Below are 22,903 nucleotides of genomic sequence, written 5' to 3'. Positions count from 1 at the left end.
AACATGTGGTACAACTGGATTTACAAAAGTAGAACTAAAGATGGCCAATGGGCTGGGCGGCACGTGGCACGTGGCACGGCACGGGCACGGCACGTGTTCGTACGGTACGGGCACGGCACGTGTTCGTACGGTACGGTACGAGCACGTTTCGGTGAGGCACGAGTCATGGCACGACACGCACGTGGGCCGTGGCAGGCTTAGAATTTTAGGCACGCGAGCTTTAAAGCACGGCACGATAAGAGATGGACCAAAGCACGGCACGCGAAAAAGCACGTAATAACCACGGTTCATTAGTGGGCTAGCACGCGGCCCGTGAGCCATTAATAACACGTGGGCCAAAATATATTTAAGTAAATTTTTTTAACAAAAAGTAAATATAAAATGTTATGAAATTAAAGTACAATATCTTGAAATTAAATGTTTTAATATATTTTTTAGCATAGACTTTTAAAAATTAATTTAAATCATTAAATCTTAGTTTAAATAAATATTCTAATCTTTTATGTTTATAATTTATTAAATGAATAAGTAAATATCATGATTTTAATAAATAAAATTATAAATATCATAATTTTATTTATGATATTTATTAAATAAATAATGTTATTTAATTTTATTTATGATATTTATTTAATTATTTATTTACGTTTATAATTTATTAAATGAATAAGTAAATAACTAAATATCATGATTTTAATAAATAAGATTATAAATATCATAAATTTATATATTATAAATAAAAAATAATTTTTTTTTACAAAATTAATAATAAAATATTTTTCATATTAATATTAAATCATAACTTAATTAATATTTAATAGAGATATGTTTCATTTGTGAATGAAATATTTTTCATTTTATACACAAGAAAAATGTTAATTGCTCTCTTAATAAAAATTAATATGATTATGATTTTGAATATTATTATTATTATTATTATGTTGGTGGGCTTAAAAAAGCACGTTAGGCACGTGGGCTTGAATAAAGCACGTTAGGCACGTGGGCTTTTTTAAGCGCACAAAAAAAAAAAAGTTGGTGGGCTTTTTTTGGGCACGGCCCACGGCACGGCACGAGAGGGCTTGTGCTGTGGACTGTGCCGGGCTCAATTGAAAAAAATGTGGGCACGGCACGGCACGGCCCATTGGCCATAGTTAAGTAGAACCACTGTAAATTATAATTCGGTAAATTAATAATCTTTTTAGTATAATAAATTTTCATGGTCCCGCTTAAACAAATAGATTAAATTAATAATTTTGATAAAATCATACGATGGTACTTTTTTAAAAAAATTATATAATTTTATGTCCTCATCCAAATTATAAATGTAGTTAACTATTATATTTTAATTATATAGAATATGATTTTATTATTATTTATTTACATAAAATATGACTTTATTATTTTTTTTAAAATTTAAATCTTTTGGGATCTCATTTCTTATTTTTCTTATTGCATCTAAAATCTTTAGAGTCGACTTCTTAAATTGTAATACAAAATTATGAAATATTGTTGATACTTTAGTGTTTCTTTACGCGTAACAAACTCCAAAACTACCGAATGACCTCAACTTTTTCTTGAGATTTTCATTGATGTTAGCAACAATTCTATCATAGTAACCCCATTCTTTAATTATTATCCAAGTTCATGAATGGCTTCTTTACGAAGGATTCATCTAAGTACTGAGAAGTCATTTCTTCCACAGAACCAATTTTACAATGTTGAAAACAATTTGTTATTGTCTTTGCCTAAACATTTTGTTGTCCAAGTTGTGACTATAAAATTGATTGCATCCAAAGCATTTATTTTTACCGGATTGGTTTGCTCCAATTCATAACCCTCCAAAATTCTACAGTAAAGTTGGCTATGATAATGCTATCTTGAAAGCTCTTATTATCCATCACATGGTTGTATTTTTTTTTAACTGACTTACAATCAGACGTGTAACTCATATTATACGAGTCTTAATATTTACAATCATACTATCACTCATATTTACATGAGACTATTATTGGGACTAGTAAATAAATTTTCATGAAGCACTGTATAGATTTTTACTCTCTTTAATATTTAAGGGACATCGAATATTAGACATCTACTATTTACAATAAGACAATCACTCATATTTACGTGAGACTATTACTGGACGTCTACTCCACTTACATTGGTAAGGGAGAAGACTAGTTTTCACTCAAATAAATGAGGAAGAACTTAAGCCCCGCAATGCTTTTGTGGGGACTTGAACTTGTGAGGGCAGTAGGCCAACCACGCAGTCAAATATCACATGATTGGATTTTTAATGTCATGTTAGGTGGCAAATAGAATATCTCAGTATTTTGTAATTCTTCAATATTTTTTCTATGGGCTAGATTTTTCCCTTGCATTTTTCTGTCAAGTCATCGAGCATCTTCTTCAAAAGCATCCCAATCATCCATGATCTTTTGTTGGCTCGGTATTGACAATTCAAACTCTCCGTGTTTACATTCTCGAAGCAACATGGTTTTGCATACTTTCCAATGATTCATAGAGGAATTTTTTCTGAGTTATACTTGGTGCAACAGATAACAACTGTAATCCTTTCTTTGTGTTGCTTTTTTCTTACAAGTTGCTTTGTTGTAAGAGAGTGATCTACTTGTAACCTATAAAACGATGCTATTTCATCCATATTAAAAACATATTTCATGGCAAATTGATCTATTTTTCCTTTTATGAACTCCAATCGCTTCTCCAGGTCTTATGCATCAACTGATCCACTTTCTGCAAAACAACGAAATAACCTAATACCATGTCTTTACTTGAACTTCTCAAGTCAACCCATGGAAAAGTTGAATTCTGCAATCTCTTGAGGGTATAATATTTTCATAGTCTCTCTTGCCTTTTCCAAGATTAACTCTCTTGTTATATTCACACGATCTTGATATTGAAGAAACCACTCATAAACAACCTTCTTCATGTGTGGAAATTTTGATAGTTTGTGCCACTTAGCATGACCACCTTTTGTTAGATCAACCAAAAGACATCCTGATGATCGTTTGAGTGTATTTGATATCGTACCAATTTTCAAAAACCCATTGCTGCAATTCTTTGTGCTAGCATGTGGGGGTGCTCTTTACTATACTTGCATAATGCTTTATGCATCTCATCTGTCATGGTTGATTTTTGAACAGCTTTCAAATGAGAAGCCGTTATAAATGTTCAAGTAATTTAATATGAAATAAAAGAAGACTTAATGTTTGTCTATATAAAGACTGTTTTTAATCAAATTCATTAAACACAATTAATTGAATTAATTAACATGAATACTATTTAATTAAGTACATAGATAAGTACCATATATTTATTTCGTTTCCCTATAACAATGAAGAAAGTTGTACTGGGTATTAATCATCCACAGTTGAATTAATCTTCCGAATACAACAAACCATACAATCATACCCTACTACATTATTTAGAGAATTCCGTAACAGAAAAGGATCAGAAAGTCACGGAGCATAACAAAATTAATGTTAATTCCAATTATAAGAGTACCCAATAATTTTCAAGCCTGCATACAGTGATCAGGGCGAGGTATAAGTAACGAATGCATAGAAAAAGTTAGAAAGGCCCTGCAGCTGCTGTGGCAGCCTCTGATGCGTATGGCCCTTTCGGTTCTCAAAAAGAAATCGTTGAGACGCAATGACTACTACTTTTGTTAATAGGACAAAAAAGTCATCATAATAATCTGAGGGGACGTTGGCTTTTATAGATCTAAATCTATACAGAAACCCATCACTTTGTCTGTTACTTACTGATAATCAGGCCACCGAAACAACCACAAAACGTGGCCACTAACAGACATTCAACACCAACTGGACCCTTTTTGTTCCTTTCTGCTTGTGTTCCATCCCAAAAAACGCATCATCCTCACCTCCAACCAAAAATAATAACACATGAAATTGATAAATTCCGACAGATTCACAATTCTAGTTTTAGCACAATAAGAATACAGATCACAAATTTAAATCCCAGATTACATACATACGAAAAGTTTTTTTTTCTTTTTTCTTTATAAAAAAGAAAAAGAAAAGAAAACCAAAACTCACCACCCAAAAAGGAGGAAAAAAAGGGGAAAAAAACAGAGATAGAAGGTAGATAGACAATGAGGAAGGAGTACATATATCATTGCTTGGTTAGATCCCTAATAGTCATCATCTCATGGTAACGGACGGAAAGCAGAGACAAGGAGAGATGGACCTCGTCTCTCCCCCAGTGGGCCGGGGTCTTGGGGCCCATGACGCGCGGGAGAGGATTCTACTTGGAGGAAGAAGGCGGAGCGCCGGGTGGCAGCCTGGGAAGCTGGTGGAGGTAGAGGGAGTGAAGGCGACGGAAGCCACCGAGAGCCAGGACCACGGATCTCAGCTATTGGGTAGCACACCCAACGTTAGCGAAGTGGCGGGTGCAGATCAACTCCCAGAGTCACTCGTCTTGAGCCGTCTTGTGCCAGAACTTGTTGACGCAGGCCGCCCGCGCCAAAGTCCTGGCGTCCGCGTGTTTCAACACCTCGAACAGAAGGTTCTCGTCCAGATTTGTGAAGCCAGTTTCTTCGGATTGCTCTCCCTCTTCCTCCTCCACCTCCTCCTCCTCTTGTTTGACTAACTTCCAAGTGAAAATTTTCAAAAACTCACTGCTGCAATTCTTTGTGCTAGCATGTGGGGGGTGCTTTTTACTATACTTGCATAATGATTTATGCATCTCATCTGTCATGGTTAATTTTTAAACAGCTTTCAAATGAGAAGCCATTATAAATGTTCAAGTAAGTTAATATGAAATGAAAGAAGATTTAATGTTTGTTTATATAAAGACTATTTTTAATCAAATTCATTAAATATAATTAATTAAGTTAATTAACATGAATACTGTTTAATTAAGTACATAGATAAGTACCATATATTTATTCTTTTGGTTAAATGAATAGTTAAACGCATTGAATATAATATGAATTAAATTATTTTTAATCTAATTCATTGAATACATTTAATTAAGTTAATGTAATATGAATATTATCCAATTAAGTAAACGCATACAACATATTCATTATTTTAGTTAATTGAATGTATAATTTAATTTATATTCAACATTAGTGAAATACATTTAATGTTCAATTATTAAATGTATGTTAAGTAAATTATAAATACTCTGTAAATTAATAAATTATTATTTATCGATTATTTAATGTCTGTTTTAATTAATAAATTTTATATTGTCCCAATGTTATTATTTTAAAGAGCTATAGTTATGAAGTAACATTTATAACCTAGTTATTTAATTTTATTGTACTCTATTCTAAGAATAAAGAAATATTTTATTTTAGTTAGTATTTTGTTTTCTTTCTCTCAAGATTAAAAGAACAGAAAGAAGTTTTCTACGTTTTCCGTTTTACAAAACGAAAAACCACAAATTGAAAATATTACCAAACGCATCTTAAAATTTCAAAAAAATTTAAAAATATGTGACAACTCAGAAACAAACAGAGGCGACCTTTTAGTTCAACATTATACGAAGCGCAAAAACAAGTTTAACAACTAAAAATTTTGAAGTCCAAAATAAAAATTAGCGGGCGCACACAGTCATACAACCATTTCGGTGACGATACACAATTACATTACCTCTTGAATCACAATTCATTATGACAGAATCACCCTCTTGAATACTTCCAGTCAAAATTATTTCAGCTAGATTATCCTCCAAAAGCCTCCCGATAGCCCTTCTCAGTGGCCTTGCTCCATAGCTCGGATTGTATCCCTCTTCGATAAGTTTCTTTTTGAATGTATCAGTCACCGTAAGTTCGATATTTTTAGCCTCTAGTCTTTCATAAATTTCTTTCAGCATTATATCAACGATTTCCATGAGCTGCATCTTATTCAGCTGCCTGAAAACAATCACCTCATCAATCCTATTCAAAAACTCTGGCCTGAAACGTCTTCTCAGTTCCTCCGCTACCTCCCTCTCCATTTGATCACTTCCCAATATGCTTTCCCGGGCTATCACAGAATCCCCAATATTTGATGTCATTATAATGATTGTGTTTTTGAAATCCACGGTCTGCCCCTTACCGTCGGTTACTCTTCCATCATCCAGCAGCTGAAGCATGACATTCAAAACATCGCGATGAGCCTTCTCAATCTCATCGAAGAGAATCACACTATGAGGCCTGTGTCGTACAGCTTCGGTCAGCTGGCCACCGTTTTCAAAGCCAACATAGCCAGGTGGGGAGCCAAAGAATTTCGAGACTGTGTGCTTCTCCATGTATTCGCTCATGTCTATCCTTACCATTGCTTCCTTGGAGCCGAAGTGCTCGAAAGCCAAAGCATTGGCAAGTTCTGTTTTGCCAACCCCAGTTGGGCCGGTGAATAGAAAGCTTGATATAGGGCGATTAGGGTCCCTAATTCCCACTCGAGCTCTACGAATGGCGCGGCTAATTGCCTCAACAGCTTCAGTCTGCCCTACAATGTGCTTCCTCAGAGACTCTTCTAATCGCAGAAGCCGTTGAGAATCTTCTGCAGAAACTTTCTCTACCGGAATCCCTGTCCATAATGCAACTACCTCTCTAATGTCGCCCTCCGTGATCAGCCCCGTGGCTCCTCTGGGTTTGTGCAGCATCACCCGTGCCCCAGCTTCATCGATCAAATCAATTGACTTGTCTGGATTAAATCTATCACTTATGTATTGATTAGATAAAGAGGAAGCCGCTGTTAAACACTCCTCGGAGTATTTGACACTGTGAAATGCTTCATACTTAGAGATCAAACCTTGCAGTATATCTACTGTCTCATCCACTGATGGTTCAGCCACTAACACCTTCTGGAAACGCCTTTTCAATGCTGAATCCTTCTCTACATATTTTCGGTACTCATCCAGTGTTGTGGCACCAATGCACTGCATTGAACACAGAAATTGGTCATTGTAAATTAAGTAAATATTAAAGATATGGTTTAAATTTGAAAATCAAATTTATGTGCAACATATATATTATATGCAGTCAAGTTAACTAAAGCAACCCTCAAGTCCCCTCTGGCAAGAGCAGGTTTCATAATGTTAGCTGCATCAAGTGCTTGGCCGCCGCCGCCAGCTCCAATAAGAGTGTGAAGCTCATCAATAAACAGGATAATGCCTCCTTCACTAAGCTTCACTTCATCAACAATCATCGTCAATCTTTCCTCAAACTCCCCACGATTTGAGGCACCGGCAATCAGACGCCCCATCTCCAAGGCAAATATCTGAACAAGTCAATGATCAATGCATTACTACACATTCAAAATTTCAAATATTACTATGACATTATTGCCAAAGTACAATGAAAATATTTAAGCTGACGAATAAGTTGCAAGCTAACCTTCTTCCCCTGGAGTTTAAATGGGGAAGAGGAATTTACAATTCTCTGAGCCAATCCCTCCACAATTACAGTTTTGCCAACGCCAGGGTTACCAAGTAGACATGGGTTATTTTTTCTTCTTTTACATAATATTTGCATTACACGCTCAAGCTGCTGCTCCCTTCCTACCAAGGGGTCCAACTTACCCTAGCAGAAGGAAAAAAAAAGAGAGAGAGAGAGAGAGAAATTCTGTTTAAGTTCATTTATTTTGAACATATTAAAATTGATCGATTACAATTTTACATGTAACTTGACACATTTAAGCACAAAAGTGATCTGGGAAAAATAAAAATGCCATATTATCACCTTTTGTGCCATATTGGTCAGGTCAGTTGCATATTTGCGCAGGGTTTCCAGTTTTACAGATTGTTCCTTCTCAAGTTTCTCCATTTTCACTCGGACAGATCTTGTTTTTCCTTTTACGCATAACACAATTCATGAAATTGCTCTTCTACATATAAACCAAAATGGTACAAAATCCAATGCAGCTAGCAGTAGCTGCTACACCAGTTACCAAGACTAATGATTTAATTCTGTTTATTACTTTCTTTATTCAATTCATGCATGTTTATAATTTTATGAATGTTGGTAGTGAGGTTTCTTGAATTCTTCTTCTCCGAGAGCTGTCCCCTAGGCTTCCTAAAACTGTTTAAAGCTCCATATTTCACACCTCAAGGCAAATCATTATTGGTCATTTCCCCAAGAAATTAAAATTTCGAAGTTAATTAATTATATGTCGTTTAAATAATCTAGCAGATTGATAATTGGCCAAGATATATATGCACTTGTATGATTCGAAAAGATTGGCTTTGCATGCTCTTATGGATATTTGATACAAGCGAGCTCTTATGTAATGAGAATGAAAGACCTTATTCTTTTTTAATTTTTGTGCTAACAACTGACAATTGCAAAGCATAAAAAGCCTATAGGCCAAATCACAGTGGCACAATAATCTGAGGGATTCAGTATTTCAATTTTGATAAATGATTTTTTTAAATCTATCCAAACATGGCAATAATGGGTTCGTTTAAAGTCAATCTCTTTAAATGACGCACGGGCAAAAATTTCGAGCCCCGACATGGCCTTATTTTATCCTTTATCTAAAGGATTTGCACAAGATAAATGTTTCTCCTCAAAAACGTCAGGTAGGGGTGGGCACAGTTCGTTTTGGATTGGATCGAGATTGAGCAGAATAGATTAAAATTGATTATTTTATAAAAATAATTGAATAAAAATCAAATACAGTAAAGAACCGAACATGAAGTGATCCATTCGTTTCGGTTCGGTTTGATTCAGTTTTTTCAGTTCTGGTCTTCTTGTGTCTATTTTTAATTTTAAATTTTTGGCTCGTTGGGCCTCATTAATAGAATAATTTTTCTCAACAATCAGTTCATCATAATTTAATTACAAATACTAATAATAAAGACAATATATTCAAAACATATTTTTCACTATTGTCTTACTAACTACTCCTAACAAAATATGAAATATTCAGATTTAAGAATACAAATCTAAACTCCAATGCTCCATTTAAATAAACATAAAGTTGTAATGAAAAATAAAAATAGCAATAGTTACAACACAAAATAAAATAACAATTGTGTGTGAGCAGATTTATTGTAATAATTTTGCATAGCCAATTAAGATAGAACACATTTCATGTTTTGGTAAAATCACAAAAACATCCCAATTCTTCGGTTCGGATATTCGGATCACTCAACTGAATTAAATATCCAAACCGGTATTTTAGTTTTTTCTTATAAATTTGATATTCGGATATTTATAAGAATTAAAACCGATCCGAACCCAAACGGACTCACCAATTTGGTTCGGTTTTTCCTAGACCTCAGTTTTTTTGCCTAGTGCTAAAGTCAGGAGCAAATTTTGGAGCAGATATGTAAATTGTACTATAAAATTTGTATACCTGTAATTCGAGATTATAATATGAGTGGAGTCATTTGAATCTACTAAATTACTTTGTAAACTCATTCACTTATTGGTTCCACTCATTACAAGTCTAAAATGATTTTGCTAGATTTGTGAATATGTCTGTAATCACTATCAATTTCTTTGAAAAAATAACAAATCAAAATTAAAACTAGCTAAATTCCTAAATATGTGTCTAATCACTGACAATTTCTTTACAAAATAACAAATCAAAATTAAAACTAAGTACCAGTAGAACATAAATTTGATTACACATATAGTTTCTTAGAAGATACTGTTGGAGAAAAATCAGTTTTTTAAATTTTTATAAAAACTTTGAGGATCGATCTCATATAATATATAAGAATTCGTAAGTGATTTAGGCTCCCAGATCATGATCTTTCACCACCACGCCTGTTAGATCACCATCCGTCACCATCACGCTTGTTAGATCACGATCCATCACCAATGATCTTCCAAGTTATGACTCAGATTTGATCTGCAATTGACGTGTGGACGCCTTTATCACCACTGAAAGCAATTAGCAAGAGAAAAATTTTCTCTCAAAATTAGAGAGAAAAAATCTTTTTCGCTGACCTGTATAATGTGGTCTCTATCTTTTTTCTTTAGAAAAAATAAGCTTTTTTCTTTAGAAAAAATAAGCTTTTTTATATCTTCCTTTAGTGAAAACCCTAGGCTCCAAATAATAAAATTCAAAAGTCACATTACTTGATTTTTCTATAGGAGGCCCACCTTATAAAATAACATAAGACCCCTTACATACAAGCATATTAAATTGAACCTTCCACTAAATGATATATTTAGGCTTTTGACCCAAATAGTTAGTTATCTTACTTATTAATTCAGTAGTGCTGCAGTCAATTAAATAAGGTAATATGGGGATCATTTGGGTACATACAATAGTGGCTACAATAATTAGACATGTAATTAAACTAGCTCAATTATTTAATTCCAAATCTACTCCACTAAAAGATTAGAATTGACCTCTATAATTGTATGCTATCTAGAATAGTGTACTCGAATAATAATTCGACCCATGCCACATTGATTTCTTTACTGCGCAATCCTTTGTACCACATCGTTAGTTAAATCGATATCTCAATTGTCCAATCAATTTAATTACATCTTGTTCCTTGATACTTGTTGGTTTTCTCTAATGATCATTTTTAACATACTAAATATGTTGACACACTCTAGCCAGAGAATTCTATGATCAAGTGCCGAAAACCCATCAAGAGATGTGTTGTACAAATTCTATATTGTTAATCTATAACTCCAATACTCATAATTGCTCATACCAAGATACCAGGTAATGTTGACTACAAATATGTGTCGTGCCCATTGGTAACTCAAATGAAATAACAATTATAATCATGAAATCATGACTAACTCAAGATTAAGATTACAGTAAAACCAATGCCTATGAGATTTAATAAGTCTGATAGTTATTACAAAGTTAGTAAAATCTCATATGTGATCGTGTTCACTATATAGTCGTACTACATCAATAAATTCATATATAATTAAGACAAATCATTCAATGAATTTATTACAGTCTAAACATAAATAGAGCACCCAACTCTATTTATCAACTGCGAACTTAATTTATTTAATCATACGATAACTATATTTATATCTTCTGTGCATCCATATGATGATCAAATAAATAGATATAATATGATTAAATAGACCTTATTCAAAATATTTATGCAATTGAAAATATCTCAAATATTTTATTAATCAAAAAATAAATAAATTAATATGCTTTAAAGAGCATATAATCCCAACAGATACAATCTTAGAATCATCTATTTTTTTTCTTTCTTTTTTTTTTGGGTGCATGTGTATTTTGGAACCATCAAGATTATTTTTTTTCCTTTTTGGGTTTGCAGATATTGGTTTATTGTTGAATTAGAGTGAAGATTTATTTCATAATCGTAATACATGAATCTATCTGTAGTAATTCACTATATTAGTGTGGAGATTGAAGGCGCAGTATAGACGACTGTTGAAAGATGAACATGGAAATGAATATTGACTTGTCTATATCATTAATTTAAATTAGTGTATTTCAATAACAAAAATATTTATTAATAAGTAAGTGTAGAGAGTATTATGATGGGTTCAAAAATTCTCGCCCTTATAATATATGTACCTTTGTTATAATTTTCAAAAAAACCAAAAAGCATAGGCGCAAACTTAGCCCAAAGCATAAGTGGGCCTAATTTTCTTGAGCCAGCGTTTAGGCCGACACACACAAGTTATGCACTTGAAAAAGAAAATTAAAATTGTTTGGAGCTCACAAAGCTTTCGCACTAGAGTAGATGAAAACTAATCTTTTATTACATTTGTTCTTGCCCGGTGTAGTAGAGCTATCGAGTATAAAGCATTTCGCGAGGCACATTGTGGTAATCGGTTGTGCTTGTAAAAATTAAATGCTGACCAGCGGGGATTGGTGCTATTATTGGAGAGATTATGCGGTCTGCTGTGGGACTCCCTAGTTAAATTTGCAAACGCAGCAACATGACGTTTTTGGCCACACACACTTCCTAATTCATATGTTTGCAAATGAATTTGTGTCTCGCAAGTGGATACATTATGTTTGCTCTTGTCTTGAGTCTTCACTATCAACGAATTGTCCCCGATCCATGTCAACCCAAACGGACATCACAGGCAACCATCTCCGAGGCCCGAACCTCCATCACACTAGATGGAATTAAGCCACTATTTCGCTACTAAACAACCACGTGTCATGTTTCAATGCACTACTTAAGTACAAAACCGTTGGTAAAAGCGCTGCCCAAAAGCACATGCATCCACGTGGAACTTTAACTCCAAAGGAAAAGTAAAAAAAAAAAAAATTGTTTCTTCTCTTCTCAAAGTGAGGCAGTTGGCAGCAACATATATCCATCCCAAAAACACTTTCCTCACAAACTTAAAGCTGACAAAATTTAACACGACTCTATTATTCGATATAAATACAACATAAATAAATAAGTATGAGTTTTAAATTTAACACGATTATTAAATAGATCGGGTTTGGATCAACACGATTTTTTTCCGTGTCGGATTAGGGTTAAAATTTTTGACCCATTTACCCAATCAATGACCCGATTATATTTTTTATTTTAAAATAATTTACATATTCTTATCATTAAAACTCAAATATTAAAAAATATTATTTTTTATTCTTTAAAAGGGTGAATATAAACACAATGTTTTATTTATAAAATTTTAAATACATTTAGAGTTTCAATAGTGTAAATGTGTAAAAAAATGATAGACATGTATATTTTATAATATTGATATATAATATTATATATATATATATATAATATAATATAATTAAAACATCAATAGTGTGAATGTGTAATATATTGGTAGATATGTATATTTTATAATATCGATAAATTATGTATATATGTATGTATGTAAATATGTATGTATGATAGTGTGTAAATATTTGATGTAACTTTTGTTCAATATATAGATATTAACCGGGTTATTGGGTAACCCGATTATTTTTCTGTGTCGGGTTTATATCTCAATATTTTGATACGATTATTAAATGGATCGGGTTTGGGTCGACTTAAATTTGACATGACATGAAACTGACACGACATAAACACGACCCGATGACCCGTTTTGCCGGCTCTACACAAACCCTTTAGCTAAATTATGCATTAATTTAATTTGATCTGGTCACCAATAGTGCTAAAGCGCTTTAGCGATAAGCACTTTTTTTAATAACCAGCATAAGCATAGACAACATTAACAGAATTTGCTACAAATCGAATTGATATTTGGGAATGTCCTGTGTTATGGAGAGAGGTGCGAATATATGGTACAATTGGATTTACAAAAGTAAAGCCACTGTAAATCATAATTCGATAAATTAATAATCTTTTTCTTATAATAAATTTTCATGGTCTCACGTAAATAGACTAAATTAATAATTTTGATAGAATTATAAAATAATATTTTTTAAAAAAAATCTTATATAATATTATGATCTTATTTAAATTATAAATTAATAATTTATTAAAATTACAAATGTAATTGACTATAATATTTTAATTACATAAATATGACTCTATTATTATTTATTTACATAAAATATGACATTATTATTATTTTTTCTTAAATTTAAATCTAGTTGAATCTCATTTCTTATTTCTCTTATTGCATCTTAAATCTTTGAGGTCAACTTCTCAAATTATAATATGAAATTATGAAGTGTTGTTGATACTTTGAGTGCTTCTCTGCGCGTAACAAATTCCAAAACTACTTAATGACCTCAATTTCTTTCAACGAGATTTTCATTGATGTTAACAACAATTTCTTCTAAACTTTAAAAGCTCTGAACTTGCATTACTTTCATTAGAGTAATCCAAGAGGTAATTTACATCAATTCAACCACAGAACCCCATTCTTTAATTATTGTTTCAAGTTCATGAATGGCTTCTTTACTTAGGATTCATCTAAGTTCTGAGAGGTCATTTCTTCCACACAACGAATTTTGTAATGTTGAAAACAATTTGCCATTGTCTTTGCCTGAACATTTGTTGTCCAAGCTGTGACTACAAAATTAATTGCATCCAAAACATTTATTTTTACTGGATTGGTTTGCCCCAATTCATAACCCTCCAAAATTCTACGGTAAAATTGGCTATGATGATGCATCTTGAAAGCTCTTATTATCCCTGCATCACATGGTTGGATTTTTGATGTCATGTTAGGTGGCAAATAAAATAGCTCAATATTTTGTAATCCTTCAATGTTTTTTGTATGGGCTAGATTTTTCCCTTACATTTTTCTGTCAAGTCATCGAACATCTTCTTCAAAAAGCATCCCAATCATCCATGATCTTTGGTTGGCTCGATCGGTATTGCCAATTCAAACTCTCCATGTTTACATTCTCGAAGCAACATGGTTTTGCATACTTTCCAATGATCCATAGAGGAATTTTTTCTGAGCTATATTCTTATTACAACAGATAACAACTATAATCCTTTCTTTGTGTTGCTTCTTTCTTTCAAGTTGCTTTGTTACAAGAGAGTGATCTACTTGTAACCTACAAAACAATCCTGTTTCATCCATATTAAAAACATCTTGTATGGCGAACTGATCTATTTTTCCACTTTATGAACTCCCATTGCTTCTTCAGGTCTTGTGTATCAACTGATCCACTATTTGCAAAACAACGAAATAACTTAATATCATGTCTTTACTTGACCTTCTCAAGCCAACCCATGGAAAAGTTGAATTCTGCAATCTCTTGAGAGTTTAATATTTTCATAGTCTCTCTTGCCTTTTCCAGGATTAACTCTCCTATTATACATCACACGATCTTGATATTGAAGAAACAACTCATAAACGACCTTTTCCATGTGTGGAAATTTTGATAATTTGTGCCGCTTAGCAAGACCACCTTTTGTGAGATCAACCAAAAGACATTCTGGTGATCGTTTGAGTGTATTTGATATTGTACCTTCACTAACTTCCACGTGAAAACTTTCAAAAACCCATTGCTGCAATTCTTTTTGCTAGCATGTGGGGGAAAATGATCCTCTCCCGATCTGATCCATTATGAGCTTTTCAAGATCTTCAGCTATGTGTCTTTTAATAGTAGTGTATGAGTAAAAGTCAACTTCTTTTATTTTTTTATTTATTAACTATCAATTAATAATTGACTTATTTGCTCAGAACATCATCAGATCAGGAGAGAATCCTTATCCGCATGTGGGAGTGCTCTTTACTATACTTGCTTAATGCTTTATGCATCTCATCTGTTATGGTTGATTTTTGAACACATTTCAAACAAAAAGCTATTGTAAATGTTCAAGTAATTTAATATGAAATAAAAGAAGACTTAATGGTTGTTTATATAAAGGCTATTTCTAATCAAATTCATTAAACACAATTAATTAAGTTAAGTAACACGAATACTATTTAATTAAGTACATAGATAAGTACCATTTATTTACTCTTTTGGTTAAATGAATAGTTAATTGCATTAAATATAATATGAATTAAATTACTTTTAATCTAATTCATTGAATTTAATTAAGTTAATATAACATGAATATTATTTAATCAAATAGACACATACAACATATTTATTATTTTGGTTAATTGAAGGTATAATTTAATTCATATTCAACATTAGTGAAATACATTTAATGCTCGATTATTAAATATATGTTAATTAAATTGTGAGTAATGCTGTAAATTAATAAAATATTATTTATCGATTATTTAATGTCTATTTTAATTAATAAATTTTATATTATCCCACCCTAATAATTTATAGAGCTTCTCCAGTAGTTATGAAGTAACATTTATAACCTAGTTATTCGATGTTATTGTATTTTATTCTAAAAATAAAGGAATATTTTATTTTAGTTAGTATTTTGTTTTCTTTCTCTCAAGATCAAAAAAACAGAAGAAGTTTTATGCATTTACTTTTTTACAAAACGAAGAACAACAAATTGAAAATAATACCAAATGCAACTTAAAATTTCAAATTTTTTTAAAAATATGTGACAACTCAGAAACAAACAGTGGCGACCTTTTAGTTCACATTATACGAAGCGCAATAACAACTAAAAATTTTCAAGTCCATAAAAAAAATTAGCGGGCGCACACAGTTACATAGCCATTTCCGCGACAATACACAATTACATTACCTCCTGAATCACAATCCATTGTGACAGAATCACCCTCTTGAATATATCCAGTCAAAATTAGTTCGGCCACATTATCTTCCAAAAGCCTCCCGATAGCCCTTCTCAGTGGCCTTGCTCCATAGCTCGGATTGTATCCCTCTTCAATAAGTTTCTTTTTGAATGTATCAGTCACAGTAAGATCGATACTTTTAGCCTCTAGTCTTTCATAAATTTCTTTCAGCATTATATCAACGATTTCCATGAGCTGCATCTTATTCAGCTGCCTGAAAACAATCACCTCATCAATCCTATTCAAAAACTCTGGCCTGAAACGTCTTCTCAGTTCCTCCGCTACCTCCCTCTCCATTTGATCACTTCCCAATATGCTTTCCCGGGCTATCACTGAATCCCCAATATTTGATGTCATTATAATGATTGTGTTTTTGAAATCCACGGTCTGCCCCTTACCGTCGGTTACTCTCCCATCATCCAGCAGCTGAAGCATGACATTCAAAACATCGCGATGAGCCTTCTCAATCTCATCGAAGAGAATCACACTATGAGGCCTGTGTCGTACAGCCTCGGTCAGCTGGCCACCATTTTCAAAGCCAACATAGCCAGGTGGGGAGCCGAAGAATTTCGAGACTGTGTGCTTCTCCATGTATTCGCTCATGTCTATCCTTACCATTGCTTCCTTCGAGCCGAAGTACTCGAAAGCCAAAGCATTGGCAAGTTCTGTTTTGCCAACCCCAGTTGGGCCGGTGAATAGAAAGCTTGATATAGGGCGATTAGGGTCCCTAATTCCCACTCGAGCTCTACGAATGGCGCGGCTAATTGCCTCAACAGCTTCAGTCTGCCCTACAATGTGCTTCCTCAGAGACTCTTCTAATCGCAGAAGCCGTTGAGAATCTTCTGCAGAAACTTTCTCTACCGGAATCCCTGTCCATAATGCAACTACCTCTCTAATGTCGCCCTCCGTGATCAGCCCCGTGGCTCCTCTGGGTTTGTGCAGCATCACCCGTGCCCCAGCTTCATCGATCAAATCAATTGACTTGTCTGGATTAAATCTATCACTTATGTATTGATTAGATAAAGAGGAAGCCGCTGTTAAACACTCCTCGGAGTATTTGACACTGTGAAATGCTTCATACTTAGAGATCAAACCTTGCAGTATATCTACTGTCTCATCCACTGATGGTTCAGCCACTAACACCTTCTGGAAACGCCTTTTCAATGCTGAATCCTTCTCTACATATTTTCGGTACTCATCCAGTGTTGTGGCACCAATGCACTGCATTGAACACAGAAATTGGTCATTGTAAATTAAGTAAATATTAAAGATATGGTTTAAATTTGAAAATCAAATTTATGTGCAACATATATATTATATGCAGTCAAGTTAACTAAAGCAACCCTCAAGTCCCCTCTGGCAAGAGCAGGTTTCATAATGTTAGCTGCATCAAGTGCTTGGCCGCCGCCGCCAGCTCCAATAAGAGTGTGAAGCTCATCAATAAACAGGATAATGCCTCCTTCACTAAGCTTCACTTCATCAACAATCATCGTCAATCTTTCCTCAAACTCCCCACGATTTGAGGCACCGGCAATCAGACGCCCCATCTCCAAGGCAAATATCTGAACAAGTCAATGATCAATGCATTACTACACATTCAAAATTTCAAATATTACTATGACATTATTGCCAAAGTACAATGAAAATATTTAAGCTGACGAATAAGTTGCAAGCTAACCTTCTTCCCCTGGAGTTTAAATGGGGAAGAGGAATTTACAATTCTCTGAGCCAATCCCTCCACAATTACAGTTTTGCCAACGCCAGGGTTACCAAGTAGACATGGGTTATTTTTTCTTCTTTTACATAATATTTGCATTACACGCTCAAGCTGCTGCTCCCTTCCTACCAAGGGGTCCAACTTACCCTAGCAGAAGGAAAAAAAAAGAGAGAGAGAGAGAGAGAAATTCTGTTTAAGTTCATTTATTTTGAACATATTAAAATTGATCGATTACAATTTTACATGTAACTTGACACATTTAAGCACAAAAGTGATCTGGGAAAAATAAAAATGCCATATTATCACCTTTTGTGCCATATTGGTCAGGTCAGTTGCATATTTGCGCAGGGTTTCCAGTTTTACAGATTGTTCCTTCTCAAGTTTCTCCATTTTCACTCAGACTGAGATCTTGTTTTTCCTTTTATGCATAGCACAATTCATCAAATTGTTCTTCTACCTATAAACCAAAATGGTACAAAATCCAATGCAACTAGCAGTAGCTGCTACACCAGTTACCAAGACTAATGATTTAATTCTCTTTATTACTTTCTTTATTCAATTCATGCATGTTTATAATTTTATGAATGTTGGTAGTGAGGTTTCTTGAATTCTTCTTCTCCAAGAGCTGTCCCCTAGGCTTCCTTAAACTGTTTAAAGCTCCATATTTCACACCTCAAGGCAAATCATTATTGGTCATTTCCCCAAGTAATTAAAATTTCGATGTTAATTAATTAAATGTCGTTTAAATAATCTAGCAGATTGATAATTGGCCAAGATATATATGCACTTGTATGATTCGAAAAGATTGGCTTTGCATGCTCTTATGGATATTTGATACAAGCGAGCTCTTATATTCTTTTTTAATTTTTGTGTTTAACAACTGACGATTGCAAAGCATAAAAAGCCTATAGTGGGGACTGTAACGGCCTTTGTCAAGTGGGGCCGGAAACCGAATCCTCTCCTAACATTGCTAGTGATTATTATTATTTTCTGTACATTAGACCGGTCTCAATTTCCAAAGGAAAAACGAAACAATTAAAAAAAAGATCAAAAGGTAACAACCGAGCTAATTACACAAAATCTGAGGGATTCAGTATTTCAGTTTTGATAAATATTTTTTTAAATCTATCCAAACATGGCAATAATAAGTTCTTTTAAAGTCAATCTCTTTAAATGACACACGGGCAAAAATTTCGAGCCCCGACATGGGCTTATTATACCCTTTATCTAAAGGATTTGAACAAGATAAATGTATCTCCTAAAAAAAGCCAGGACTCAGGAGCAAATTTTCGAGCACATATGTGAATTGTATTGTAAAATTTGTATACCTATAATTTGAGATTATAATATGAGTGGAGTTATTTGAATCTACTAAATTACTCTATAAACTCATTTACTTATTGGTTCCACTCATTACAAGTCTAAAAATGATTTTGCTAAATTTCTAAATATGTCTCTAATCATTGTCAATTTCTTTGCAAAAATAACAATTCAAAATTAAAACTAGCGAAATTTTTAAATATGTGTCTAATTACCAACAATTTTTTGCAAAATAACAAATCAAAATTAAAACTAAGTGCCAGTGGAACGTAAATTTTATTACACATATAATTTTCTTAGAAGATAAAATCTCATAATCATCTTCTTCTTTTTTTTTGCTGGGTGCTTGTGTATTTTGGAACCATTGAGATTTTTTTTTTCTTTTTTGGGTTTGCAAATGTTGGTTTATTGTTGAATTAGAGTGAAGATTTATTTCATAATCATAATAGCTGGATCTATCTCTAGTAATTCACTATATTATTGTGGAGATTGAAGGCGCAATATAGACGACTGTTGAAAGATGAGCATAAAAATGAATATTGACTTGTCTATATCAGTAATTTAAGTTTGGAGTATTTCAATAACAAAAATTATTTATTAATAAATGGGTGTAGATAGTATTATGATGGGTTCAAATATCCTCATCCTTATAATATATGTAGCTTTGTTATAATTTTCAAAAAAAGCAAAAAGCATAGGCGCAAACTTAGCCCAAAGCACAAGTGAGCCTAATTTTCTTGAGCCAGCGTCTGGGCCGACACCACCCAAGTTATGTACCTGAAATAGAAAATTAATATTGTTTTGAGCTCACAAAGCTTTCGCACTAGATTAGATGGAACTGATCTTTTATTACGTTTGTTCTTGTCCGATGTAGTAGAGCTATCGAATATAAAGTGTTTGGGGGAAATACTCCGACGAGACTAGACGTAATGAGCAGATGTTTGGTGGCAGAAGTCTGCGAGCAGGTGTGTCCTGTAAGAGTCAGGTAGAAGGGAAACAGGGGCAGGAATATCCTGCTCATCCATGAGCACGTCATCCGCGAGGCTAATTTTCTGTAAGAAGCATAAAGCTATTCCTGCTGTATTCTTGCTAAGGGTTGATTCGAGGAGATCCGGTCAACGACAGTTGGCGAGGCATGCTCTCCAGCCCGAGAATCTAGGCACGAAGGCCACGCAACCACCCACGACTACGGAAATGGGGAATCCACGTTCGAGAGGTGGGAGGATAACGGACGTAGACTGCGGAAAACTGGGATTCAGAGGAAGCCTATAAAAAGGTAGCCAACGAAGGTAAAATGGTTAGCAATTTGGAGACTAGAAGAGAGATAAAAGCCATTCTAAAAGAGAGAAAACTACCCAAAAGCCATAAGATCTGTGGCAAGCGTTCCCCGAACCTTCATATCTGACTTGAGCGTCGGAGGGTTTGCGCCGGGAAAACAACCGGCGTACTCTGACTTGTCTGTGTGCGCAGGAACCTCTGGAGAAGAAGCTTTACGAGGAAAGATCCTGGTCGTGGTGAAGTTGATCGAGCAGAGACCCTGGTCGTAGAACGAGGAGAACCAGAATCTCGCATCAACATAAAGCATTTCGTGAGGCACATTCTCATTGTGGTCATCGGTTGTGCTCGTAAAAATTAAATGTTGACCAGCGGGGATTGGTGCTATTGTTGGAGAGATTACGCTGTCTACTGTGGGACTCCCTAGTTAATACGCAAACGCAGCAACATGACGTTTTTGGGCACGCACACTTCCTACTTAATATGTTTGTAAATGAATTCGTATCTCTCAAGTGGATACAATATGTTTGCTCTTGCCTTGAGTCCTCACTATCAACGAATTGTCCCCGATCCATATCGACCCAAACGGACATCGTAGGCAGTCATCTCCAAGGCCCGAACCTCCATCACACTAGATGGAATCAAGCCACTAATTCGCTACTAAGCAACCACGTGTCGAGTTTCAATGCACTACTTAAGTACAAAACCATTGATTGATTGGATACTTGATATGTCCGGGTGAAAGCTCTGCCCAAAAGCACATGCATCCACGTGGAACTTTTAACTCCAAAGAAAAAAGTAGGAAAAAAAAAATTCATCCGCATGCAATCTTGTTTCTTCTCTTCTCAAAGTGAGTCAGTTGGCAGCAACATATATCCATCTCAAAAACACCATCATCACAAACCCGTTAAGCTAAATTATGCATTAATTTAATTTGATCTGGTCACCAATAATGCTAAAGCGCTTTAGCGATAAGCACTCTTTTTAATAAGCAGCATAAGCATAGACAGCATTAACAGACAGTTAACAAACAATCCACCTTGTAACATTATCGAGTTGTCTCACGGTTGTCTCCACAATCTCGATAAAATGACAACCTTGTTCTTAATTGCTCTTGCCACCTAATGACTATTATTATCGGTATTATTTATGATTACATAAACCCACGATTAATTTAATTTTGGGTCAATTTTTTTTAATTTGGTTAGGCAAGCCACTGGTGACACCAACAGTCTGAGAAGAGAAGCACTTTTGGGACCATCCAGGCCTCCACTACCCCAATAAAAAAAAAAAAGCACTTTGTCTCTTAAGTCTTACTAATCGCTCACATGTTGCTTTACACTAATCTAATATATACATATTTGATGATGAGGGATGACATGCATACTGCTTATTTTTTTTATATGAGACAAAAGGAGATATTAATTTGTAAGTAAATCAATTATAGTTTCGTGCACGAGAGTCTGCTCAGATATTTTGTATTAGTTTCAGAATTGATTCATTTCGCGTGGAGGAAAGTCATCCTCCTTTAGCCTCTTTCACATATTCACCACAAAAAAGATATCCTATTAATGCTTTTCTCTCTTTTAGAATAAGAGATAATACCGGTGATTCTTCTTTTTTATTGGGGATTATTTCAACTTAAAATTTTGATTTATGTTTAAACATTAAAATCTAACTATTTATTTAACTTAATCTCAGGTTAGGACAATGCTTATGTTGTGATTAATATTCTATTTAAAACATCTCAGGAATAAAAAATTAAATGAAAGGTGTTTGATCGAGTAGTTTCAAGTAATTTTATTTGAATCACCGTTTGAATTTAAATTGTGAAAAAAAATAAGGGTTAACAAATAAATTTAGACTTTTTCCACTTTCTTATTCCCTCGTATTATGGGGCTTTTTTTTTTTTTTTTGTGATTCTCATGTAACAGAGTTTTATGGCTTAAATGAAATCGTTAGCAGATTCAAAATAATTGGAAAGTAAATTGACTGATAGGTTTTCGAGATCCGTTGAAATTAAGAGATTGATTAAATTAATCACCGCCGAACTACCTAAGTTGACTTTTAATTGTATACGATTTTAATTGTAACGTAAACTATAAGTAATTAATTAGCTTATGCACAATTTCAAAATAATGATAATTTATCCGCACCGTGATTTTAACAATGAAAGTTGAAAGACGCCAAAATGCCGCAGCATCGTTCGGAAATTTATTGTTCATCAATTAATGAAATTTCGAAAATTACCAGCATAATTAAATCTGGTGGAAACTTGAATCATGCAGTGCAAATGCTATTTCATCGTGGGCTCCCATAACTTTTGATCCCGACCGTTCGCTGGCTCATATAATTATTAACCGCATGATTAATTGTCCCCATCTCCTAATCATGATCAAAGAAGGAACAATATGGAAAAAAAAAGAAAAAAAGAAACCAAGTTTCATTTTTTAAATATGTATAATATGATAATAAAGAAGAAAAAAATGGAGAGAGTT

At 33.9% G+C, this 22,903-nt stretch overlaps 2 protein-coding genes across 5 annotated transcripts; both read right to left on the bottom strand.

The window, feature by feature from the left end:
- Positions 1-5,503: 5,503 nt before the first annotated feature.
- On the bottom strand, positions 5,504-18,200 carry LOC102618608 (chaperone protein ClpC4, chloroplastic-like). Of its 4 annotated transcripts, none has more exons than XM_052434116.1 (4): positions 18,117-18,200; positions 17,772-17,957; positions 17,437-17,655; positions 5,504-6,912 (listed from the first exon to the last, which is right to left on the bottom strand). In XM_052434116.1, the coding sequence occupies exons 1-4, from the start codon at positions 18,198-18,200 to the stop codon at positions 5,587-5,589; spliced, it is 1,815 nt and encodes a 604-aa protein (XP_052290076.1). In that variant the 3' UTR covers positions 5,504-5,586. The 4 variants fall into 4 exon arrangements, with proteins under 4 accessions (XP_052290076.1, XP_052290080.1, XP_052290077.1 ...); XM_052434120.1 differs by lacking the exon at positions 17,437-17,655 and adding an exon at positions 7,035-7,253; XM_052434117.1 differs by lacking the exons at positions 17,437-17,655; positions 17,772-17,957 and adding exons at positions 7,035-7,253; positions 7,370-7,555.
- Positions 18,201-20,214: 2,014 nt separating this feature from the next.
- On the bottom strand, positions 20,215-20,802 carry LOC127900416 (uncharacterized). The gene is made up of 2 exons (XM_052435446.1): positions 20,486-20,802; positions 20,215-20,396 (listed from the first exon to the last, which is right to left on the bottom strand). The coding sequence occupies exons 1-2, from the start codon at positions 20,713-20,715 to the stop codon at positions 20,246-20,248; spliced, it is 381 nt and encodes a 126-aa protein (XP_052291406.1). The 5' UTR covers positions 20,716-20,802; the 3' UTR covers positions 20,215-20,245.
- Between the last annotated feature and the right edge of the window lie 2,101 nt (positions 20,803-22,903).

The sequence above is a fragment of the Citrus sinensis genome, chromosome 2, assembly GCF_022201045.2.
Source record: "Citrus sinensis cultivar Valencia sweet orange chromosome 2, DVS_A1.0, whole genome shotgun sequence".
Taxonomy (NCBI): domain Eukaryota; kingdom Viridiplantae; phylum Streptophyta; class Magnoliopsida; order Sapindales; family Rutaceae; genus Citrus; species Citrus sinensis.
The sequence above is the reverse complement of the archived record's forward strand: the minus strand, read 5'-3'. Positions and strand labels throughout refer to the sequence as shown.